Source organism: Lolium perenne, chromosome 2 (assembly GCF_019359855.2).
Source record: "Lolium perenne isolate Kyuss_39 chromosome 2, Kyuss_2.0, whole genome shotgun sequence".
Taxonomy (NCBI): Eukaryota; Viridiplantae; Streptophyta; class Magnoliopsida; order Poales; family Poaceae; genus Lolium; species Lolium perenne.
The window spans coordinates 307,595,858-307,623,037 of record NC_067245.2 but is presented as its reverse complement, the minus strand read 5'-3'; the positions used below and the strand labels follow the sequence as shown (position 1 = coordinate 307,623,037).

General features: G+C 40.3%; 1 protein-coding gene across 1 annotated transcript; it reads left to right on the top strand.

Moving 5' to 3' along the window:
* Positions 1–21,647: 21,647 nt before the first annotated feature.
* On the top strand, positions 21,648–26,899 carry LOC127336905 (BRAP2 RING ZnF UBP domain-containing protein 1). Its single transcript, XM_051363770.2, has 12 exons — positions 21,648–22,315; positions 22,386–22,501; positions 22,581–22,689; positions 22,787–22,889; positions 23,624–23,721; positions 24,290–24,405; positions 25,065–25,293; positions 25,386–25,439; positions 25,723–25,863; positions 25,953–26,017; positions 26,272–26,326; positions 26,428–26,899. The coding sequence occupies exons 1-12, from the start codon at positions 21,929–21,931 to the stop codon at positions 26,578–26,580; spliced, it is 1,626 nt and encodes a 541-aa protein (XP_051219730.1). The 5' UTR covers positions 21,648–21,928; the 3' UTR covers positions 26,581–26,899.
* The last annotated feature ends 281 nt before the right edge of the window (positions 26,900–27,180 follow it).

Here is a 27,180-nt window from a genome sequence, read left to right as displayed (position 1 = left end):
AGGATATAGTTATTGATTACATTACGCACCATACTTAATGCAATTGTCTGTTGCTTGCAACTTAATACCGGAAGGGGTTCGGATGATAACCTGAAAGTGGACTTTTTAGGCATAGATGCATGCTGGATAGCGGTCTATGTACTTTGTCGTAATGCCCAATTGAATCTCACAATATTCATCATATCATGTATGTGCATTGTCATACCCTCTCTATTTGTCAATTGCCCAACTGTAATTTGTTCACCCAACATGCTATTTATCTTATGGGAGAGACACCTCTAGTGAACTGTGGACCCCGGTCCATTCTTTTACATCGAATACAATCTACTGCAATACTTGTTTTACTGTTCTCTGCAAACAATCATCATCCACACTATACATCTAATCCTTTGTTACAACAAGCCGGTGAGATTGACAACCTCACTGTTTCGTTGGGACAAAGTACTTTGGTTGTGTTGTGCAGGTTCCACGTTGGCGTCGGAATCCCTGGTGTTGCGCCGCACTACACTCCGTCACCATCAACCTTCAACGTGCTTCTTGACTCCTACTGGTTCGATAAACCTTGGTTTCTTACTGAGGGAAAACTTGCTGCTGTACACATCATACCTTCCTCTTGGGGTTCTCAACGGACGAGTGCTTTACCGTCACAAGGAAGCTACTTTCTGGCGACGTTGATCCCACGTCAACTCCCACGTCAGCAGCTCTTTTTCTGGCGCCGTTGCCGGGGAGATCAAGACACGCTGCAAGGGGAGTCTTCACAATCCAATCTCTTTACTTTGTTTTTGTCTTGCTTTATTTTATTTACTACTTTGTTTGCTGCACTAAATCAAAACACAAAAAAATTAGTTGCTAGTTTTACTTTATTTACTATCTTGTTTGCTATATCAAAAACACAAAAAATTAGTTACTTGCATTTACTTTATCTAGTTTACTTTATTTACTATTGCTAAAATGAATACTGCTGAGAATACTAAGTTGTGTGACTTCACAACCACAAATAATAATGATTTCTTATGCACACCTATTGCTCCACCCGCTACTACAGCGGATTTCTTTGAAATTAAACCTGCTTTACTAAATCTTGTTATGCGAGAGCAATTTTCTGGTATTAGTTCTGATGATGCTGCTGCCCATCTCAATAATTTTGTTGAACTTTGTGAAATGCAAAAGTATAAAGATGTAGATGGTGACATAATAAAATTAAAATTGTTCCCTTTCTCATTAAGAGGAAGAGCTAAAGATTGGTTGCTATCTCTGCCTAAGAATAGTATTGATTCATGGACTAAATGCAAGGATGCTTTTATTGGTAAATATTATCCCCCTGCTAAAATTATATCTTTGAGGAGTAGCATAATGAATTTTAAACAATTGGATACTGAGCATGTTGCACAAGCATGGGAAAGAATGAAATCTTTGGTTAAAAATTGCCCAACCCATGGACTGACTACTTGGATGATCATCCAAACCTTTTATGCAGGACTGAATTTTTCTTCGCGGAACCTATTGGATTCAGCTGCTGGAGGTACCTTTATGTCCATCACTCTTGGTGAAGCAACAAAGCTTCTTGATAATATGATGATTAATCACTCTGAATGGCACACGGAAAGAGCTCCACAAGGTAAGAAGGTAAATTCTGTCGAAGAAACCTCTTCCTTGAGTGATAAGATTGATGCTATTATGTCTATGCTTGTGAATGATAGGACAAATATTGATCCTAATAATGTTCCATTAGCTTCATTGGTTGCACAAGAAGAACATGTTGATGTAAACTACATTAAAAATAATAATTTCAACAACAATGCTTACCGGAACAATTCTAGTAACAACTATAGGCCATATCCTTATAATAATGGCAACGGCTATGGTAATTCTTATGGGAATTATTACAACAATAATAGGAATACACCCCCTGGACTTGAAGCCATGCTTAAAGAATTTATTAGTACACAAACTGCTTTTAACAAATCTGTTGAAGAAAAGCTTGGGAAAATTGATATACTTGCTTCTAAAGTTGATAGTCTTGCTGCTGATGTTGATCTTTTGAAATTGAAAGTTATGCCTAATAGGTATAATGAAAATAAAATTCTTACTACAGCAAATTCCATCCAAGTTAGAATTAATGAGAATATAAGATTAATGGCTGAACTGCATGCTAGGTGGGAAAGAGAAGAAAATGAAAAACTAGCTAAAGAGAATAATATAGCTAAAGTTTGGACTATTACTACCACTAGCAATGCTAATGCTACACATGTTGCTGCACCTCCTACTAATAATGGTGAAAGGATTAGTATAGGCAATGTTTCCACTTCTAATGCAAAGCGCGAAAAACTGCCTAAATCGCTAAAACTATCAAACCGCCCGTGATAAAACAAATTGAAATTTTTTCCAACATTGGGAACAATGATCCCATTGCTTTAGATTATAATGGTTTGGATTTTGATGATTGTCATATCTCTGAAGTTATAAAGTTCTTAAAAAAACTTGCTAAGATTCCTAATGCTAGTGCTATAAATTTGGTTTTCACGAAACATATTACAAATGCTCTCATAAAAGCTAGAGAAGAGAAACTAAATCGCGAAGCTTCTATTCCTAGGAAGCTAGAGGATGGTTGGGAGCCCATCATTAAGATGAAGGTCAATGACTTTGATTGTAATGCTTTATGTGATCTTGGTGCAAGTATTTCTGTTATGCCTAAGAAAATTTATGATATGCTTGACTTGCCACCATTGAAAAATTGTTATTTAGATGTTAATCTTGCTGATAACTCTACAAAGAAACCTTTGGGGAGAATTGATAATGTTCGCATTACCATTAACAATAACCTTGTCCCCGTTGATTTTGTTGTCTTGGATATTGAATGCAATGCATCTTGTCCCATTATATTGGGAAGACCTTTTCTTCGAACTGTTGGTGCTACCATTGATATGAAGGAAGGTAATATTAAATATCAATTTCCTCTCAAGAAAGGTATGGAACACTTCCCTAGAAATAGAATGAAGTTACCTTTTGATTCTATTATTAGAACAAATTATGATGTTGATGCTTCATCTCTTGATAATACTTGATACACACTTTCTGCGCCTAGCTGAAAGGCGTTAAAGAAAAGCGCTTATGGGAGACAACCCATGTTTTTACTACAGTACTTTTGTTTTATATTTGAGTCTTGGAAGTTGTTTACTACTGTAGCAACCTCTCCTTATCTTAGTTTTATTGCATTGTTGTGCCAAGTAAAGTCTCTAATAGAAGTAAGATACTAGATTTGGATTACTGCGTAGAAACAGTTTTCTTTTCTGTCACGAATCTGGGTTAAATTCTCTGTAGGTAACTCAGAAAATTATGCCAATTTACGTGAGTGATCCTCAGATATGTACGCAACTTTCATTAGTTTTAAGTTTTCTCATCTGAGCAAGTCTGGTGCCTGTTAAAAATTCGTCTTTACGAACTGTTCTGTTTTGACAGATTCTGCCTTTTATTTTGCATTGCCTGTTTTGCTATGTTAGATGGATTTCTTTGTTCCATTGACTTTCAGTAGCTTTGTGCAATGTCCAGAAGTATAAAGAATGATTGTGTCACCTCTGAATATGTGAATTTTGATTATGCACTAATCCTCTAATGAGTTTGTTTTGAGTTTGGTGTGGAGGAAGTTTTCAAGGATCAAGAGAGGAGGATGATATACACTATGATCAAGGAGAGTGAAAGCTCTAAGCTTGGGGATGCCCCGGTGGTTCACCCCTGCATATATCAAGAAGACTCAAGCGTCTAAGCTTGGGGATGCCCAAGGCATCCCCTTCTTCATCAACAACATTATCAGGTTCCTCTAGTGAAACTATATTTTTATTCCGTCACATCTTATGTACTTTGCTTGGAGCGTCGGTTTGTTTTTGTTTTTGTTTTGTTTGAATAAAGTTGGATCCTAGCATTCATTGTGTGGGAGAGATACATGCTCCGCTGTTGCATATGGACAAATATGTCCTTAGGCTTTACTCATAGTATTCATGGCGAAAGTTTCTTCTTCGTTAAATTGTTATATGGTTGGAATCGGAAAATGATATATGTGGTAATTGGTATAATATCTTGAATAATGTGATACTTGGCAATTATTGTGCTCATGTTTAAGCTCTTGCATCATATACTTTGCACCTATTAATGAAGAAATACATAGAGCATGCTAAAATATGATTTGCATGTTTGGTTTCTCTAAGGTCTAGATAATTTCTAGTATTGAGTTTGAACAACAAGGAAGACGGTGTAGAATCTTATAATGTTTACAATATGTCTTTTATGTGAGTTTTGCTGTACCGGTTCATCCTTGTGTTTGTTTCAAATAAACCTTGCTAGCCTAAACCTTGTATCGAGAGGGAATACTTCTCATGCATCCAAAATCCTTGAGCCAACCACTATGCCATTTGTGTCCACCATACCTACCTACCACATGGTATTTCTCCGCCATTCCAAAGTAAATTGCTTGAGTGCTACCTTTAAAATTTCCATTCTTTACCTTTACAATATATAGCTCATGGGACAAATAGCTTAAAAACTATTGTGGTATTGAATATGTACTTATGCACTTTATCTCTTATTAAGTTGCTTGTTGTGCGATAACCATGTTCCTGGGGACGCCATCAACTACTCTTTGTTGAATATCATGTGAGTTGCTATGCATGTTCGTCTTGTCTGAAGTAAGAGCGATCTACCACCTTATGGTTAGAGCATGCATATTGTTAGAGAAGAACATTGGGCCGCTAACTAAAGCAATGATCCATGGTGGAAGTTTCAGTTTTGGACATATATCCTCAATCTCATATGAGAAAAATAATTGTTGCTACATGCTTATGCATAAAAGAGGAGTCCATTATCTGTTGTCTATGTTGTCCCGGTATGGATGTCTAAGTTGAGAATAATCAATAGCGAGAAATCCAATGCGAGCTTTCTCCTTAGACCTTTGTACATGCGGCATAGAGGTACCCCTTTGTGACACTTGGTTAAAACATGTGCATTGCGATAATCCCGGTAGTCCAAGCTAATTAGGACAAGGTGCGGGCACTATTAGTATACTATGCATGATGCTTGCAACTTGTAGGATATAATTTACATAACTCATATGCTTTATTACTACCGTTGACAAAATTGTTTCTTGTTTTCAAAACCAAAGCTCTAGCACAAATATAGCAATCAATGCTTCCCTCTGCAAAGGGCCTTTCTTTTACTTTTATGTTGAGTCAGTTCACCTATTTCTCTCCACCTCAAGAAGCAAACACTTGTGTGAACTGTGCATTGATTCCTACATACTTGCATATTGCACGTGTTATATTACTTTACATTGACAATATCCATGAGATATACATGTTACAAGTTGAAAGCAACCGCTGAAACTTTATCTTCCTTTGTGCTGCTTCAATACCTTTACTTTGAATTATTGCTTTATGAGTTAACTCTTATGCAAGACTTATTGATGCTTGTCTTTAAGTACTATTCATGAAAAGTCTTTGCTTTATGATTCAATTGTTTACTCATGTCATTTACCATTGTTTCAAATCACTGCATTCATTACATGTGCTTACAATAGTATTGATCAAGATTAAGTTGGTAGCATTGTCACTAAGAAATTATCTTTGTTATCGTTTACCTACTCGGGACGAGTAGGAACTAAGCTTGGGGATGCTTGATACGTCTCAAACGTATCTATAATTTCTTATGTTCCATGCTACTTTTATGATGATACTCACATGTTTTATACACATTATATGTCATTATTATGCATTTTCCGGCACTAACCTATTAACGAGATGCCGAAGAGCCAGCTTTGTTTTCTGCTGTTTTTGGTTTCAGAAATCCTAGTAAGGAAATATTCTCGGAATTGGACGAAATCAAAGCCCAGGGTCCTATTTTTGCACGAAGCTTCCAGAAGACCGAGGGGGAAAGGAAGTGGGGCCACGAGGCGCCGCCACAACAGGGCGGCGCGGCCAAGCCTTAGGCCGCGCGGCCCTGGCGTGTGGGGCCCTCGTGTGGCCCCCCGCGTTGCCCTTCCGCCTACTTAAAGCCTCCGTCGAGAAACCCCCAGTACCGAGAGCCACGATACGGAAAACCTTACTGAGACGCCGCCGCCGCCAATCCCATCTCGGGGGATTCAGGAGATCGCCTCCGGCACCCTGCCGGAGAGGGGATTCATCTCCCGGAGGACTCTACACCGCCATGGTCGCCTCCGGATTGATGAGTGAGTAGTTCACCCCTGGACTATGGGTCCATAGCAGGAGCTAGATGGTTGTCTTCTCCTCATGTGCTTCATTGTCGGATCTTGTGAGCTGCCTAACATGATCAAGATCATCTATCTGTAATGCTATATGTTGTGTTTGTTGGGATCCGATGGATAGAGAATACTATGTTATGTTGATTATCAATCTATTACCTATGTGTTGTTTATGATCTTGCATGCTCTCCGTTGTTAGTAGAGGCTCTGGCCAAGTTTTTGCTAGTAACTCCAAGAGGGAGTATTTATGCTCGATAGTGGGTTCATGCCTCCATTAAATCAGGACGTGTGAGAAAGTTCTAAGGTTGTGGATGTGCTGTTGCCACTAGGGATAAAACATTGATGCTATGTTCGAGGATATAGTTATTGATTACATTACGCACCATACTTAATGCAATTGTCTATTGCTTGCAACTTAATACCGGAAGGGGTTCGGATGATAACCTAAAAGTGGACTTTTTAGGCATAGATGCATGTTGGATAGCGGTCTATGTACTTTGTCGTAATGCCCAATTGAATCTCACAATATTCATCATATCATGTATGTGCATTGTCATGCCCTCTCTATTTGTCAATTGCCCAACTGTAATTTGTTCACCCAACATGCTATTTATCTTATGGGAGAGACACCTCTAGTGAACTGTGGACCCCGGTCCATTCTTTTACATCGAATACACCCATCGCAATACTTGTTTTACTGTTCTCTGCAAACAATCATCATCCACACTATACATCTAATCCTTTGTTACAGCAAGCCGGTGAGATTGACAACCTCACTGTTTCGTTGGGACAAAGTACTTTGGTTGTGTTGTGTAGGTTTCACGTTGGCGTCGGAATCCCTGGTGTTGCGTGATACGCGTACAACACGCGTCCGTTGGGAACTCCAAGAGGAAGGTGTGATGCGTACAACGGCAAGTTTTCCCTCGGTATGAAACCAAGGTTTATCGAACCAGTAGGAGCCAAGAAGCACGTTGAAGGTTGATGGCGGCGGGATGTAGTGCGGCGCAACACCAGAGATTCCGGCGCCAACGTGGAACCTGCACAACACAACCAAAGTACTTTACCCCAACGAAACAGTGAGGTTGTCAATCTCACCGGCTTGCTGTAACAAAGGATTAGATGTATAGTGTGGATGATGATTGTTTGCAGAAAAACAAGAGAACAAGATTGCAAGAGATTGTATTTCAGTATAGAGAATTGGACCGGGGTCCACAGTTCACTAGAGGTGTCTCTCCCATAAGATAAACAGCATGTTGGGTGAACAAATTACAGTTGGGCAATTGACAAATAAAGAGGGCATGACCATGCACATACATATTATGATGAGTATTGTGAGATTTAATTGGGCATTATGACAAAGTACATAAACCGCTATCCAGCATGCATCTATGCCTAAAAAGTCCACCTTCAGGTTATCATCCGAACCCCCTCCAGTATTAAGTTGCTAACAACAGACAATTGCATTAAGTATTCCGCGTAATGTAATCAGTGACTACATCCTTGAACATAGCACCAATGTTTTATCCCTAGTGGCAACAGCACATCCATAACCTTAGAGGTTCTTGTCACCCCTCCGTATTCACTGAGACATGAACCCACTATCGAGCATAAATACTCCCTCTTGGAGTTACTAGCATCAACTTGGCCAGAGCATCTACTAATAATGGAGAGCATGCAAGATCATAAACAACACATAGACATAACTTTGATAATCAACATAACAAGTATTCTCTATTCATCGGATCCCAACAAACGCAACATATAGAATTACAGATAGATGATCTTGATCATGTTATGCAGCTCACAAGACCCGACAATGAAGCACAATGGGGAGAAGACAACCATCTAGCTACTGCTATGGACCCATAGTCCAGGGGTAGACTACTCACTCATCACTCCGGAGGCGACCATGGCGGCGTAGAGTCCTCCGGGAGATGAATCCCCTCTCCGGCAGGGTGCCGGAGGTGATCTCCTGAATCCCCCGAGATGGGATTGGCGGCGGCGGCGTCTCGCAAGGTTTTCCGTATCGTGGCTCTCGGCACCGGGGGTTTCGCGACGGAGGCTTTAAGTAGGCGGAAGGGCAGGTCAGATGGGGCACGAGGGCCCACACCCTAGGTCGGCGCGGCCAGGGCTTGGGCCGCGCCGCCCTATGGTGTCGCCACCTCGTGGCCCCACTTCGTCTCCTCTTCGGTCTTCCGGGAAGCTTCGTGGCAAAATAGGACCCCGGGCGTTGATTTCGTCCAATTCCGAGAATATTTCGTTACTAGGATTTCTGAAACCAAAAACAGCAGAAAACAAAGAATCGGCACTTCGGCATCTTGTTAATAGGTTAGTTCCAGAAAATGCACGAATATGACATAAAGTGTGCATAAAACATGTAGATAACATCAATAATGTGGCATGGAACATAAGAAATTATCGATACGTTGGAGACGTATCATTGTGCCGCACTACACTCCGTCACCATCAACCTTCAACGTGCTTCTTGACTCCTACTGGTTCGATAAACCTTGGTTTCTTACTGAGGGAAAACTTGCTGCTGTACACATCATACCTTCCTCTTGGGGTTCCCAACGGACGAGTGCTTTACCGTCACAAGGAAGCTACTTTCTGGCGACGTTGATCCCACGTCAACTCCCACGTCAGCAATCGTCGCCGCCGCCAGTACACGGAGCTCGCCGGAGAAGGACGTCGCCCCAGACGACGCCACTGCTACCGTTGGCTTCCTCATCGACGACAAGGTCCCTGCGCACATCGCCATCGACCGCCGGAGCTCCGACGACCTCGCCGACCCCCTACCGCCGCCGCCAGTGAGTTTCTCTCTCGCCGTCGAGGACGACGAACCCCCGCCATAGATCTCTCTTCTAATCCTACGGCGCAGACGCATCCATACCGCTTCGCCTCTTAAGACCCACTGACGGGTGGCCCTCACCTGTCAGGAAGCCCGCGCGTCTCAGATGCGTGGTGGGCTGGCATGTGGGCCGTTTAAACCGAACAGGCCCAATAACCTTTCCCGCGCGAGCCCAAAGTTTAAATTCAAATAAATCAAATTCTATCAGTTTTGCTTGCAGATGCTGTTTTCAAAATTGCCTAGTTTCCAAACCACTGGGCCAAAATTTATGAAATGGATATGGTTGGAAAGCTTAGAGTTTTATCTTTGCAATGCCACTGGTTTTAACCCTAGATGTGTTGTAGAATTAAAGTAGCAAAATAAACAAGGCAGGGACTTTTCTGACTTCAAACAATTGTTAAAATTCATCCAAAAATGCTTTTGAGTTGATTCCAACTCCTATAATCCACTTTTCACTTGCACTAATTGTTTCTGCAAAAATATGCCATGCTTACTTTGGATGATCATGGCCTAGATTAATTAGAGGACTATTTGGCTCTTCCTAGTCAAAGATATTGTCCAAAACTATTTAAAAATCTTATGGGAGTTTGTCTCTCACTTAAATCTTGTCACAAACATGCCATTATGAGATAGAGACTCTGGTCATTTAGTTCTCATAGGGTTTGTTTGATGATATTAAATCATCACCATGTTAGGATTAAAATGTATGAGGTGCTCCACCTCATTTAAATCAGTTTCTTAAATGATAAGTATGAAGGGGTTGACTTTGGTCAACTTAGGTCATATATTATTCATGAAAGGAATTAAATCTTAATAAGATAATGAGAGGAAGTTATTTCTCTAAAGAAGGAAAAGAAGCACCTTAATTAGTATGAGAGGAAATTATTTTTCTTAAAATGAGAAAACAAATCCACCAACTTAATTAGTAATATGTGATGATAGCTTAGCTTGTGTGACTTATGAGTGCTTAGTATATCATTTAAGATTGGTGTGGTGATTGTACCTCGTATTCGTATTTTAGACGCTAGTACGGAAGAATATCAAGAGGAGGAGGAGGCCTACTTCCAAGGAGAAGAAGACCAATTTGATCAGTACAACAACCAAGGCAAGCTAATACACTTGCAAAGTGCAAAGCTCTTCAAGAGCAATGCATCACCCTCTTTACTTTATGCTTAGTGGTCCTATCCCAAGTTTTACTATACAAGTTTTACTACTTTTTGATTTATTTCAAAGTTACTTGTTGGATTCTTGTTTCACTTGGTCTAGAATAGCTTAAGAATACCAAGCTTAGACTAGAACAAGCAAAGCTAAGTTAGCACCCCTCATGATTAGTGCTATCGCTAACAAATAAAACTTGACTACTCTAGATGGGAACTTGGTGAAGTAAAGTGTTTCTGAATAATTTTTGAAAGGTGTTTATGACTAAGAGAACATGATGATTTTTGATTTAAAACTGATATTGGTTTGGATGCGATACCTTTCCAATTTACAAGTACCCCCACAATACCTGATTATGGGTAGGGCTTAGCTGGAAATTTATGTGTCTTAGTATGGGTTCCCTCTGAACAAGCATCATAGGGGTTACGCCGAGGCTGCCTCCGTTGAAAGTGAAATGATGTGAATTGAGGTGAATTGTACGGCCAAGCCCTGTGCAGTTCCCAGGCTGACGGTTTGTCTTCACTGGGAGGCCAAGCTCATGGGGAGAGGTGCCTATACTAGGATATATAAGTGAAAGGTTAAGGTTGATGATCCGCGTATTGAGTTACGATGATTCGGGGTTATCCCCGACGGATGTAATCAAATGTTGTGGCACAAGTGTGCAACCTCTGCAGAGTGTAAACCTATTCGAATAGCCGTGTCCACGGTTACGGACGGTTGGAAAGGCCATACAGTTTCCGGTGTCAGAATTTCTTGAAAAGGTTGAATGGTGAATGGTGACATGACTTGAATCACAACTAAGTTGTGGGAATGACACTAATGTTCCCACTTGAGTTAGTTAGCAAATAATGAGTCTTTTACTAAATGCTTGTGAACTAAAATTGGCTTTATGCAAATAAACTTAGAACTTAGAATCCTCTTTAGTGAAATGGTGTTACTTACCTTAGTATTAGTTTGCGAGTACTTTGAAAGTACTCACGGCTGTGTCCCTGGCTATTCCAATGGCCAGACTATGAAGAGGGGCAGCAGTACGAAGATGACGGCCAGCAGGACGGCTACAACAACTAGGAGTTCTTCTAACGTCAAGCGTTGGCCTGTGGATTTAGATAGTCCACTACTACTACTACGCTTCCGCTTTGTAATATTTGTGATGTTCGTTGATCAATAGATCAACTATGGTTGTAATATTGGATCATGTGATCTACTTCTGTAAGACGATTATGGCTTGTAATGAATTATGACTTATGATATCAACTGTTATGTCTCGCAACAACATTATTCTTGGGATTGCGATGAATGACATAATAGGCATATGGACTTAAAAATCCGGGTGTTGACAAAGTGCCCCCGGAAGGCATCTCCATCAACACCACCGCCATCTTCATCACCGCTGCTGTCTTCCATGAGGAGGGAGTAGTTCTCCATCGAGGCTAAGGGCTGTACCGGTAGCTATGTGGTTAATCTCTCTCTCCCATGTACTTCAATACAATGATCTCATGATTTGTCTTGCATGATTGAGATCCATATGATGGGCTTTGTAATCTAGATGTCGTTATGCTATTCAAGTGGATTTTACTTATGTGATCTCCGGAGACTCCTTGTCCCACGTGTGTAAAGGTGACAGTGTGTGCACCGTGTGGGTCTCTTAGGCTATATTTCACAGAATACTTATTCACTGAGTTATGATTTGAGTTGGATGTCTCTATGAAATTGTGGTGTGTTAGTACCTCCTATGAATGCTCACAAAGGATGTCGTGGGGTGTTTATTAGTACTTGGAAATACATCTTTAAGGTTTGCCTACATGATGAATTAGAGTTCGTTATCTTGCCAGAGAGTAATTCAGGATAGTATAGTGAAGTGCTTATTTTATATTCCATTATGATTGCAATGTTGAGAGTGTCCACTAGTAAAAGTATGATCCCTAGGCCTTGTTTCCAAATACTGCAAACATCGCTTATTTACTGTTTTACTGCATCTTTACTTCCTGCAATATTACCACCATCAACTGCACGCCAGCAAGCTATTTTCTGGCGCCGTTATTACCACTCATATTCATCCATATTACTTGTATTTCACTATCTCTTCGCCGAACTAGTGCACCTATACATCTGACAAGTGTATTAGGTGTGTTGGGGACACAAGAGACTTCTTGTATCGTAATTGCAGGGTTGCTTGAGAGGGATATCTTTGACCTCTACCTCCCTGAGTTCGATAAACCTTGGGTGATTCACTTAAGGGAAACTTGCTGCTGTTCTACAAACCTCTGCTCTTGGAGGCCCAACACTGTCTACAGGAATAGAAGCGTGCGTAGACATCAGTCTCTTTCTAGGATTTCATGTCACGGGCCTTTATGTTCATAACGGTGCCATGCTTGCTTTTGGTACTCTAGAAAACAAAATCTTGATCGAATATATATTTGCCCAATGAATATAATCTGCTCATGGCAAGACGACATATGGTTTTGATATAATTATCGTCAACGAATGGCCCCACTTTCAATGCAGGTAGAAACCTATAGTTGCCAGGATGATTGAATGATGTTAATGAGAATAGTAATTCTCTTTTCTTAGCAATAGGTCCTGGGGATTTCTTGGTTCATCATGCTATTACTCTAGATTTGCATACAACTACATTAATTTTAGTAAAGGGCGCTTTAGATGCACGTGGTTCCAAGTTAATGCGGGATAAAAAGGATTTTGGGTATAGGTTTCCTTGCGATACTTGTTATATTTCTGCTTGGGACGCGTTTTGTTTGGCGGTTTTCTGGATGTTAAATATCATTGGATGGGTTACTTTTTATTGGCATTGGAAACATATCACATTATGGCATGGCAACGTTTCACAATTTAATGAATCCTCCACTTATTTGATGGGATGGTTAAGAGATTACCTATGGTTAAACTCTTCACAACTTATCTGCGGATATAGTCCTTTTGGGATGAATAGTTTATCGGTATGGTCATGGATGTTCTTATTTCGATATCTTGTTTGGGCTACTTGATGCATGTTCTTAATTTCCTGGTGTGGATATTGACATGAATTAATTGAGACTTTAGCATGGGCTCATGAATGCACACCTTTCAGTCAATTAATATGAATCAGATAGAGTACTATGTCCATATTGGGATGAGAACCTCTTTTGTGCCGGCTGCATACATGCATTTGAAATTGAGGATTTATTTTTTCGCGCTCAAAATAAACCTCCCTGGGATCAAAATCTCTTTTGATTGATGACTAGGTTTAGGTAACGAGTTGATTGCTATAGATTTTGATATGATCTTTGGTGATCTTAGTGTTTTTGGGCAAAGTAAATTTGAAAATAAATGAGCCTAACTCATTTGGTTAGGGAAGTGGATGTACAATCCATCCACCCAGATTCAAAAGTCTCCATGGACGCAGATTTGGGTTCTTATTATTTCAAAAAATCACTATAGGGGCTTTCCCTACCACATTACTTTAAAAAGGTAATTTTGTATTCAAATTCAAATTTAAACTTAGGGAGTTCATCAAAAAATTAACTTGAATTTGGATTTGAATTAGATAATGAAATAAAATATAAGACAAGTAAATTATAGTATAGAAAAATAATAATTTGCTGATATTAACAAAATAATACAATCTCTTTTACAGATAAATAAAATAATACAGTACAAGTTTAGAACAAGATAAAATAAAATCGTAATATAAATCTTGATCATCATCATCATCATTATCTTAATCTTGTAATTTGCACAGCAAAGACCAAACGATGGGAAATGCCAAATGATTAGGGTAAAAAATAAAGATTAAATATTTGAGATATTTGCACAGCCGAGCACATCCAAAAGGGGAGATGAACCAAGGTGGAAACTTGCACTAAGAAAGCAGCCAACACAATCATGGAGAAATGCATGGCATAGGTGTCGATCAAGCACAGCTCGAAGGTCACATATAAAAGAGACATTTCTTGTAGCACGCAACATCTTAACACAACAACATGTCAATCCATCGATGAGGAGTACTATTCCATCAAGAACAATAATAGTAGTTCATCACGAAGAACCCTAGTTCTTCTTTAGAATCTCATAGAAGCAACCAACAACAACTAGAAGTAGCAGATCATTACAACACACCCTTAGAACATCACAAGATACGTTAAAAGCACCCTAATGGAGCCCCCCACCCACCTCTATCCTCTTGCGACTCCCAAGGAAATCCATATCGACCTCCTCTTATCCACCCCCACAATGGATCTCGAAGCCTACAAGGCCTCCCTTGATCATTCTCCGGGTGTGTCTTTTGCTCGTAAGGTATGTGCATCTTTTTCCACTCATGTTAACCGTGCATCCGAGGGGGAATGTTTCTATCTTGTCGTCTAATTCGGTAGGGCTAGTTTTCAACTTGATATTGAACATGTTAGCCTTGCCCTCCATTCATGTCTTCGTTGTGATGATCCTAATCTCGTTGTCTCCCTCGTCTATGATCATGTTTTAAAATTCTCTATTTGTTCCAAATAAGTTCGCTTCATGATCTACAACTCTTATTCTTACGACCGCCCATCATTTTGTTGTTTTTCCACTTCCGAGGTCTGGGCTGTCCAAATTGGATGCGTGAGCAATCCATCTAGCTCTGTGAACGATCTCAGAAATGGAACACTCTCATTCGTCACCGTTCACCCTTCACCAGAGAAAACACCATATTGATCACCTCTAGTCAGCGCTACCTCGATGTTGCACGTCGCCAAACGAATGATCCGACCCCAAGGATTGCATGCGGAATTATCGCTCGGCGACCGAACCTACCACCTTTTGAAACTTTGTTTCACCTATAACCCACCACACTTCTGCCCAAAACACCTCATCCGCTTCCTAGCCCAACACCACATCCAGCCAAGCCTACCTTGTCTCTTCACCTTCCGCCCAAACCATCTGCCAACGATGCCTCGCCATAGGCCATCTCACATCAGCCTGCACACTTAACATCATGTGTCGTTCTTGTTACTTATACGGGCATATGTCTCAATAATGTCTATCCAAAAAAAGTAAAACTCTAATTTATCGCATTAAAACAAAAAATCCATGACGCGTACCGATTCATTACCATGTAAAAGCCTTGTGCTACTCCCTTTATAAGATGGCACAAGACGATCCTTATAGGAGAGCCGAGAACTAGCTGGCACAATTCGCCATAGCGATAATCGCAATATCCCTAGGTCGTCAAGTTAACTCTTGTAATCATACACAACCTATAATCGCAGAAGCACCAGTAGGTCTTTACCTCTAGAGCGAGGGGTTAAAGATGGATACATCGTGTACTAATCCTATCCCTGGTAGCACTCGGCGACTTCCACCCCATAAAAGTGCATAGAGATCCCATGTATGGTTTTGGTAATCAATGATAATCTCAATAGACTAATGTTTGCATTGAGTGTTACTTTTAGAATTTGTCCATATACAATGCTTAAATCATTTGTTGGATTCAAGGTTGCAATAAGAAGAAATTGTGTGCAAATCCAAGATGAGCCATTCCGTAGAGATCACGAGCTTAAAACTTGCCATCCATATGGTGATCGTCGATAAGTGAAGATGCGTCGAAGAAGAAGCTCTTCCATATTAGAGTATGAGGGAGCAAACCACAAGATTTCAACAAACAAGCACAATCAAGAATGGTGTTCCATCTTTTCTCGGTCAAGATCGTCATCATCTAGCTCAAGTGAAATGCGCAAGGTTGAGATTTTCTCATGATAGGGTTTCTTTGTTACCAGTATCGCGGTTCAGTTGGAAGACCGGTTTATAGGTTAGTCGTCGTACTATCAAGAGGGCTCTCGAGTGAGTAACTTGATCGTATCGTTCGGAGAGAGCTCAAACCTTTACATCATTGCATCATATTTATTGGTTGTTATTTGGATCTTATACATGTGATGTTAGCTCGTGTTCATTCTCATAACAAGCTATAGTTCATAAAAAACGGACTCTGTATCGAGTTTGGTGCTTTTCTTGATTTCTTATGTTGAGAGTTTTCACTTCTAAAAACCCTAGAAAATCACCCCCACTTGTTTCTATATTTTATATATTTGGGGATAGATATTGTCATCTCCTATTCAAAAAAATTGGTTTGGTCCCATTCCAAGTTCCCAATCCCAAGTTATCGTGTTTCTTGTATTTGTTGTTTGCGCGGTTTTTGTTTAAAGAAAAGGGGTTCCGGCTGAGCGTTATTCGTGGGCTTCCGGCCCGCCACCGGACACCATCTCCCATCCCTCAGTAACCCATCCAGTAGCAGGCCTATAGTACCGGACCTAGGCCGGTACCTGACCGATACTACCGGGTCGGTCCGTCTCCTTCCTAGGCTGCCTTCCGCTTGCTCGCTCGGCAAAACCTATTCATCGCGCATTAGCGAATGGAATATGGGGGATTTTGGGCCGCGTCCCATCAATGCGCAAAGCCAGGATCTTCAGTTTTTTTCCGGTTTTGGAACTTTCTAGAAGGTTTTGGTCGATTTTTTATGGGTTTTTCTGGTTTTCTTCGGTTATCGGTTTTTTATGTTTTATGTTTTCCTTTTGTTTTTTTATGTTTCTTTCTTTCCATTTTGAACAAATTTTAAACTCGAGAAAGTTTCAAAGTTAAGAAAATTTTAAGTTTGAGCAAATTTCAAAGTTATGCAAATTTTAAGTTCGATCAAATGTCAAAGTTACGCAAATTTTAAGTTCGAGCAAATTTCAAAGTTAAGAAAATTTTGAATTCAAGAAAATTTCAGAGTTAAGCAAATTTTAACTTTGAGCAAATTTTAAAGTTAAGCAAATTTTAAATGTGAACAAATTTCGAATCTAAGCAAATTTCAAATCTGAAAATTTTCAAATTATACTTTTTAAAATATGTATATATTTCAAATCTAAAAGTTTATTCGAAATAATAGAAAAATAATTTTTTTATAGAAGGAGCCCTTACCTAGGCCGGCCCAGCAAGGAGGCACGCAGGCTCTGCCTGCTTTCCCGCCAGCGGGCGATGATAGACGCTCCCTGTTCCCTGCCAGCGGGCGATAATTTGCCCCTTGACAGGCCGGGCATGTGTGACCATTTTTAGATGGAAGGTGCCTCCGCCCAGTTCCACTCTATTTCAAAAGAAAACACATAGTTCACAAACATCATCCGCACCCATGCAAAATGACTTTTGGCTCATAGGAATATTTAAACCCATGCAAAATAATTTAAAAACAATTTTTAAAAATTTAAAATTTTGACATAAAATTTATGGTGTACATTGTGGCATTTTATGTTCGTAAGTTTTCGTGAAAAAATAGCATTTTATGTGACATGTACAAAAAAGGCAAAAATAATATCATATATGCAGTTGTGTTGTAGCATCAAAATTTGTCTTTTTTACCGGAGACACAGGAAAAACAAAAAAATTCTGGAAACTTATGTACAAACATAAAATGTGAAGATGTACATGTAAAATTTTATTTCAAATTTTTTAACACTTCAAAATGTATTTTTCACACAACAAATTCACATGCTCATGTAGCCAAATTGGATTTCGTAGTCTTAGCTCAAACATGCCTACGCAACATCTCAGGATTTTCGCAAAAGAACTCTACAGAATACACGACGATAAGGAAAGTTCACAAACATCCATTTCACTTTCATTTTCCTGGGAGCTTTTCATTCCCATTTTTCTTTTTTGCTTCACAGTCTGATTCACAGCTTGATCTCACCACTCACTTCTGTGGCCCCTGGACCAATCACCATTATTCATGTTGAAGTGTATAAGTAGATTGCCTAGCTCTTTCCATCAATTCGGATTTTTGGTTCAATTGGCTAGTGCATGAAACTTAACATGGTATCAGAGCCCAGGGTCTCGAGTTCGAGTCCTGGCTTTCACAATTTATTCTAAAATCCTCGCAGCAGCCGCCGCCGGCCGCCGCGCCCGGCCGCCGCCGCTGCTTCTTTGCCTTGCTACACGTGTTGACTTGATTGTCTTCTCGTCTTCCCGTCACACGTGAGAGGGGGTGTTGAAGTGTATAAGTAGATTGCCTAGCCCTTTCCATCAGTTCAGACTTTTAGTTTAATTGGCTAGTGCATGAAGCTTAACAATTCCAACTTTTCTTCTCTTCATCCCATCCGACTTGGGGAAGCTCACCTGCTTTCAGTTCCAGCTCCACACACCATTCTTCTATCGTCATCTTCCACCCGACCTTGCACAACGAAATCCATTGCCTGAGTACCAGCGCAATCCTCCATATTTCCTGCATTCCAGTCCAAATTAGTCGACCAAAAAACAATTCATTTCTTATTTTCCAGGCATTCCAAATAACAACAGATGTCATTATATTCACCGCCCATTTGCTTCGTTACTAACCCATAACTCAGCCACATTCTCATAGGCGGAGTCAACCTGTTTCTTCATGATAATCGACACAAAATTCCAAACCATCTTAATAATATTGCATTCAAAACACAGATGATCTATACTCTCTAAATTAGAGCAAAAAGGGCATCTCTTATCTTGTACTAGTTGCCTTTTAGATAGATTATCCGTAGTAAGGATTTTATTGTTTGATACTAATCAAAGAAACACTTGTACTCTAGGTGGTACATTGAGCTTCCAAACTGAAGGGATAAACATGGGTTTAACATCTCTGAAGTTCACCACATCATAAAGAGATTGAGAGGTATATTCCCCAGATGCATGTAGTTTCGAGATCAACAGATCCGGTTCCTCACTCAAATTTAACCGGTGAACAATAGATTTTTAAATCCTCCCATTGCATCAGTAACTTTTCATTGAAACACCTTCTAAAGGAGAGTTTCAACTCTTGCCCATCCCAGATATCACTAACAGTTTTTGTTTGTTCATTACAAATTACATACAACTCCGAAAAATGAATGGCCAAGCTAGTGCCGCCAAACCATTGGTCTTCCCAAAATTTAATATTTCAACCATCCCTAACCAACCAATGGTATCCAACTTTTGCAGCAGCAAAAGCCCAGCGCATACCTCTCCAAAATGGAGAAACATTCACATTACTACACCAAAAAATGTTTGGATGTTGTGTTCTATATTTAAACTGAAAAATATATTTCCATATTTTATGACCATCTTGATTAAACCTTCTAATCCAAGAGGACATAAGAGATATATTGAAATCTCTTATATTAGGAATCCTCAAACCTCCAAACTCTTGTTTCATGCTCACTAAATTCCAGTTAGCTAGATGGTATTTATGATGCCCTTCATGGTTATCCCAAGAGACAATGCGCCATTTGTGAGTTAATTGCTTTAACAACCCACTTCGGTAATTTTAGGAACGACAATAAATAAATTGTTATACTTGCTAGGCAGGATCTGATTAGAATCAGCCTGCTAGAATGGTTTAGTAGTCGACCACGCCAACCAACAATTCTCTTGATGATACTATCAATCAAATGCTAGATATCTTCTTTCTTTAGCTTGACGAAGTGCAAAGGCACACCAAGATATTTGATAGGAAACTCATTTACTTTACACCTGAAAACTTGGGCTAAAACATTGACTTCCTCCACAGGAATATTGATAGGACTAGTTCACTCCTATTAAAGTTTATTCGCGTTCCTGAGATTTGTTCAAACATGGAAAACAACCATTTTAATTTTTGGGCTTGCTCCACATTGTTCTATAAAAATAGAAGCGACATATTGCAGACTGAACACACCACCCGGTCTCATATTACTCAAAAGCCCAAAATCATATTATATCGCGTCGCTTTAATAAGCATTTTCGTAAAAACATATGCTACCAAATTAAAAAGGATGGGGGATAGGGGATCTCTTTGATGGAGCCCTTTACCCGTAAGATAATAATTGCTCTCATGATTATTAATTCGCACCCCCAACCGACCCTCCTTGCACTAGGTTCTTGATTTTGTTACACCAACTTTGGCTAAAACCTCATTGCATTAACATGCTCTCCAAAAAGGGCCAGTCCACTCGATCCTACGCTTTCTCATAGTCTAATTTCAAGATAACACCCTCCTCATTTTTACTATGAACGCCATGAATAATTTCATGAGCAGAAACAACACTCTCCAAAATATAGCGCCCTTTGATAAAAGCTGTTTGATTAGTTGAGATAAGCCTATCAGAATTTTTCCCACTTTGTTAGTACAAGCTATGGCAAAAATCTTAAAACTACAGTTCGTCAAGGCAATGGGCCTATATTTTTTTCAAAGAAATTGCATCAGCTTCTTTAGGGATCAGCGTAAGCATGGTGAAGTTGATTCTAAATAAATCAGCTTCATCCTTCTCAAAATCCCTAAACAAGTTAATGAGATCTTGATTGATGGTTTCCCAATTTTTTTGATAAAACAAAAAAGGAGAAATCGTCTGGACTGGGCTCCATCTGCATATGAGTAAAAAACAACCTCTTTGATTTCATCTTTAGAGAAAGAATGGTCCAGAAAGTTATTTTCAGCCACAATGGCTAAATCATCACTTTCCCAAAAGTCTTCATCTAGATTAATATCCATCTTATCTTCTTTTTTTTCCCAAAAAGGCTTTTGTAAAAATCTACGGCAACATCTAACATCTCCTGAGTAGACTTAACCTCCATACCCTCTTTATTTTGCAAAGAAATAATATTCTTTTTTCTCCTTCTTTGATTAGCTACCGCATCTAAATATGTTGTATTCTTATCACCCTCCATAATGTCCTTCTCTCGAGACCTTTCTCTAGCACTAATTTCTTCCATACACCACATATGATTTAGCTTAACACTAATGTGCTTCATCCTATTACGGTCCTCTGTAGATAGAGTTTCTGTTTCAGACATAATATCAAGGCAATTAAACTCGTCAATAAGCTTGTTTTTTCTTTTTATGCTCAACATTTATATTAATAATCCACCCCTTTAGAAATTTCCTAAGTCTCCGCAGTTTAAATTGCCACACATCTATAGCTTTTCCATCCAATTTTTACTAAGGAGCTCCCTAAAACCCTCAATCTCCATCCACCACTTTTCGAAACGAAACGATTTTTGCTTGTGACTAATGCCACCTACTGTCAGCACAAGGGGAGTGTGGTCACTACCCGGTCGGGCTAAAACTAGCACCGGTTGCAGTAGGGAAATGAGATTCCCAACATGTAGAAACAAGGATACTATCAATATTGGCCATAATAGGCATAACTTGATTATTTGTCCAAGTGCACCTCCTCCTGGAGTTATGCAATTCCATTAAGCTAGAAATATTAATCCAGTCATTGAACTTGTTAACCTATTCTTATCCTCAACTTCCCTTACCAAATTAAAACCCCCTTAAAAAACGATAGGAATATTATTATTTTGAGTTAAAGGATGATAATTCATCAAAAAAAATCTTGCTTATGTTCTTCATAAGCAGTCCCATACATGATACACCGGCCACCGCCACAAAATTACAAATAAAATTGTCTGTTTTATTTTTCAAGTTACCTCTCCACCCTGGATAGAGCAGAGGACCCCGGCCCGAGCAGAGGAGTTTGGCAGCGGCTGCAACCTTCACGGCGGTCGGAGGTAGGGACGGCGGTGGTGGCGGGATTCCACGCATCCCGTACGGACCGGATCGATCCGAACCAGGGGAGACCTTCGCGGGCGGCGACGACGACCTTCGACTGGCTGCAGCTAGGGACGGCGGCAGCCGATTTCATCACGACCCGAGCTAGTTCAACCAGCTACTTCAAAACATGTTCAGCCTTCTAATCGAGTCCGTCGAGTTACCCGTGCCCGACGCCTTCGCCGCCCTCCCCACCGCCGACGCCGACGAAGCCGGAACCAGCAGCTCCACCGCCGGCGGCGGCGCAACCGCATCAAATCCCATCTCCCCGCGCTCCAGCAACCCTCTCCCCTCCACCACCTCCGCCACAACCCCTCTCGAGCTGCCCGGCGTACCCCCCGCCGCGTCCGCACGAAACCCTAAGATCCACCACACCCGCGGTGTCCTCCACCTCTACCGCTCCTCCCCCTCCTTGCCCGCCTCATCCTACGCCTCCGCCGTCGCCGTCGCCGCCACCCCCTCCTCTTCCTCCTCCGGGCCCACCGCCCCACCGCTCCAATCCGACTCGCTGCTCCCGGTAACAATTCCGCCTCGATTTCTTGCTAATTTCCTCGTTTTTCCTTCGCGTCATTTCATCCTTCTTGCAGTCATGGCGCGGCACGCGCCTCCTTGTGCTCGCCGTCCCTACCCGCGTCTCGCCGGAGGACTTCGTCCGTTTTTGCGGCCCCTACGTTGAGCACGCCTCCGAGATCCGTGTCATCAGGTAATTTTCGAGCGCATACAGCCGTTGATTGCATTTGATTATGCGCACATACCACTTATCTCCGGCGTCATGGTCGTAGCGACGATGGGGTGGAGGACCGGTACAGCGTGCTTGTGGAGTTTGAGGATCAAAAGAGTGCCGACGGATTCTACCTGGACCTCAATGGCTGGAGGTTCTCGTCCTCAGAGGTTGTAATATTGCCAATTTGGTGCCAGTTGGTTTGTTGATCTTGTGTATTACTGCTGCTAAATATGGGAAGCGCGTGCTTGTTGTTCCATGGTGCAGGTAGAGGTGTGCCATGTTCTGTTTATAGTTGCTGTGCAATACATGCCATCCGCTGTGCCACCAGTTGGATCTACTGAGCTTCCGACATGTCCTGTTTGCATTGGTGAGCTTATTTTCATTCCATCTTTGATGTTTCTTATTCTTACGCATATAGACGAGCTAGTATAACATCCTTGAGTTTTATGCAAAGTGCGCTCGATTTTTAGTTATCTCTTCATTAGCAGGAGCAACTTCCTATTGTAGCAATCTAATATTTCCTCCATCCCAAAATAAGTGACTCATATTTGTCTATTTTCACTTGTACATACATACTGAAGCGCGTCTAGATACATGCGCATGTAGACAAATCCGAGTCACTTAATTTGGGACGGAGGGAGTACAAAAGATCAGGCACTTATGACATCAGAAAAAGATAAGGCACTTATGTCATCAGAAATACCACCTCTGACTCTGAGGTACATCGAATATGTCTTTCCTGAGTTTTAGTCCCACGAAACCCACAGCACCTCGAGGGAAATATCATGCATATGGTTTATTTTGTTGCTCTTACAGCCACCTTATGGATGCAACCTCTTAAGCTACTAGGACTACTTCCCATGTGGATATGCCATCTAATTCTGGGACAGCATCCATGGAAATAAAAAAAATGGTTTATATATGAATCTCTGTTGTTTAAATATATCCATGCACAGATACATATTCTGTTTACTGGGATCAGTATTCCATCTCTTTGCCTTCTCAATGTTTGGAATTTGTTGGCCGTCGCTTTAGTTATTTATCTTGCACAAGGTATTAAATGACCAGGCTGCTCCTTACCATCTTTTATGTGTGAACCAGAAAGGTTGGATCAAGACATCAGTGGAATTGTGGCAACCAATTGTGACCATTCTTTCCAGTGTTCATGCGTTTCAATGTGGGTCAGTTCATCTTGTCCGGTAAGGAACAATCGTTTTAATCAACGTTCCACTAGTTCAATGGGGAAATCGACAATCACTGTGTCTCATATGAAAGTAATTATTTCTTGTTGTTGATTTTTACACTGTACCGTTTACCACTGGAACTACTCGTTTTGTTAGAACTGTTTAATGAAGTAGTAGTGGTTCTGCAGCAATATCCAATATATTCATGTAGTTTCTGAGACCACATGTTTGATTTTATTTGAAGACTTGGACTCCCTGAAACTAGTAGTTTCAGGATTATTTGCAGGTTATTAAATATTAAACATTGTGCTTTGTGCTCATAAGAATAAACTTCAGCTTGGTATAAATAAGCATTGAATGTTCATGACTTCTTGGAAGCTGTTTGAATCTAATTATGTAACATTATTTGCTCTCATTTTATTTACTACTGTAGATCATAAATGTGAGAATGCTGGTTTATAGGCATATACGTATTCATTCTAGCACTCTTTGTTGCTTGTAAGTATAGAGTTAAATTACCAGTTTGTTAGCCAATTGGGTTTATTCATAGTTTTTCTTTACTCAAAAGTTGTCTCCATTTCAGGTTTGTCAGTTTTGTCAGAAGCAGTCTGAAACTCCTACAAATCCTACATGTTCTGTTTGTCAGACCTCTGAAAACCTCTGGATCTGTGTGATATGTGGTTTTGTTGGATGCGGAAGGTATGTTAACACCCCCTAACTGAAACTGTATCTATCATGACTAGTATGTCAGGAATTAAGCATGTTATAGCTATTATTGTGCTGTACTGTTGCACTCGATATAAATGAGGATGGAAGAAAATCTACAGTAGAGCTTAAGTATATCATCACCTCTACTTCTCCTGGACTCCCTAATGCATGTTTTTTATGGAGTAAAAGTTTCCTTTTGACCATTTTTACCTGAACTCACTTACAAACTAGATAAAAATGTCCTAGGAGGTCAGCTCCATTGTAATGGGTTCATCTCTATAGATAAACAGTAACTAGTACTACCTCCGTTCTTATTAAATTGACGCGATGTCAAGGCTAGGTAGTACAGATTGTATGTACATCCAGCGTCGATTAAACACGGACGGAAGGAGTACAATTCTAACGAATAACTTCCAAAAATCATTAGTGCTGACACTTGACACCATTGCCAATGCTTTGGCTCCGTCCTTGTCTGAACTCGTCGTCACTCTGCTATGTGCTATGTTAAAGCATTTACCATGTTTATTTAACGCAGTTGGTAGAAGTTTCAATTAAAGGAAAACTACATTGGAGGTTAAATAAATGAGTTCTGCTTCTGTCAATAATGCCCTGATCCTTCCCTTTATTTGTGCTTGTTATATATAATATAGGTATAAAGAAGGCCACTCAATTAGGCACTGGAAAGACACTCAGCACTGCTATTCTCTTGATTTGGAAACTCAACGTGTTTGGGATTATGTCGGTGACAGTTATGTTCATCGTCTTAATCACTCGAAAAGCGATGCAAAACATTCTAAGCTCAGGTCAAAGTGTGAATTTTCTGGGGACAACGATGACTCGGATATGGGTGGAGTTATGTTTAGCAGCAAAACTGATACAGTAAGAGTTTTGGCTCTCTTTGTGTTGATTCTATGTAACAGCATCTTAGTAATCTTGTTCCTTAAAATCATGTGCTCTGCTCTTCTCAACAGATCGTGGATGAATACAACCGTCTTCTTGCAAGCCAACTTGAAACTCAGAGAGAGGTGCAGTCCTCTCTCCTTTGTACTCCCTCCGTCTCATGAAACTTGTCTGAGATTTAACTAAATTTGGATGTGTATATACATACTAGATGGTGTCTAGATACATCTAAATTTTGACAAATCTAAGACAACTTTAGTAGGACGGAGGGAGTGCTATTTTTGTACCGTCACTATCCAACATGCTGTACTAGAGATCAGCATTTTTTTCGGAGTTATAGTTTGTTATACAGTGGGCAATGTAGTATGTATCTGAACCATATATATATGCCTATGTTCATATTTGCAGTATTACGAGGCTCTTCTGTCAGACGCTAAGAAAGATAGGGAACACATTTCTGTTGCTGTGGATAAAGCTGTAAATGATAAGCTTCAAGAGATGCAACTTAAGCTTGAAAATACTATGTTGGAGAAAAAGAAAGTTGCAGAAGTGAGCCTCTTTAAATCATGTATCTTTCAGTTATTAATCATAACCAGCTTGAGTCTTGGCATAACTGATATCTTTACCTTATCCTGTAGATGAATGAAAAACTCATGAAGAGCCAGGATATATGGTCCAAGACAGTAAAAGGAATAGAGGAAAGGTATGTTTGTTCATTCCACCAGAAATTAGTAGCAGCTCGCTACATTCATGATATGTAATTGTGAAAGAAGTCAAGTAATGCAAATTTTTTGGGGCGCATCATGGAAACAGATACTTGCAGTGATTTGGCTAACTGCATAAATACGTATCATGTAACAGTCTCATATTTAGGATGTTAAAGTAACATTTCGTATGAATTCCATTCGAAAATAGCACAAGATTCATGTATCGTTTCTGATAAATCTGCACGCACAGGGAGAGAGCGCAGTTGAGGCTGAAGGATGATACAATTCTTGACCTGGAAGAACAGGTGCTTATAATATTTATTATTGTTTATTGTAAAAGTTCCACCTTAGAGAGGAGTTTCAGTACAGGGGCTTTTCTAAACATTCCATGTGCAATTCCCTGCAGATTAAAGACTTCAAGTACTCGATTAAGTTGCAAAAATCGATAGAGAAGAGTACACATGCTGATGATCTCAAAGGAGGTATGCTGGTGCCACTGGCCATGGAATCAGAATCTGGAAAGGGTAAAAGATCGTCAAGAAGCAAGAGGAGGAATTAGCGGCAGCCATGCAACTGGCCTCTTTGTTAACTAGCAAGACAGTTGCTAAAAAAAATGAACTAGCAAGACAGGTGTGACTTTGTGGGAGAAGCCTCCTTACTGTTAGTTTCTCACTGCTACACTCTGATACATTGTCCATAACGAAACTACAATCGGGATACTACATAACATTTAAAAAATACAGAATTTGGACATTGTGTAGAAAATATAACCAAACCAAATCCAAAGTTCGTATTACATACCCAGTGAAGTGTCAGGAAGTTGTATCAATGTATAAGCACACATTAGTTTACAATCTGATAAACACTTCGAAGGTGCAGAGTTTGAGCATTATGTCAACATGTGTAAAAAAGGTAAGCAAACTATCCATAGTCTACATTACATACCCAGAGTGGAATTTCAGAAATCCAAGTGGACATAGACTTAAACATTGAGTACATACATGACTGGCAGTTTTTTCTTGGGACAGATTACAGCCTGAGCATGGCAAAACGAGAACCCAACGGTGGCCCAAACCCAAAATGGCAACACAAACGCAGCAGCCCTGATCACCATGCGTTTCTCCTGCTTCTTCCTCCACCACAGGATCTGGAGCGGGAG

What these genes read in the sequence shown, in the direction of transcription:
- LOC127336905 (XM_051363770.2), top strand. Translation starts at nt 21,929, where the DNA reads ATGTTCAGCCTTCTAATCGAGTCCGTCGAGTTACCCGTGCCCGACGCC. An exon ending in TCCGAGATCCGTGTCATCAG is followed by an intron (nt 22,502 to 22,580) that starts GTAATTTTCGAG and finishes TCATGGTCGTAG; the next exon opens with CGACGATGGGGTGGAGGACC. An exon ending in TTCTTGACCTGGAAGAACAG is followed by an intron (nt 26,327 to 26,427) that starts GTGCTTATAATA and finishes AATTCCCTGCAG; the next exon opens with ATTAAAGACTTCAAGTACTC.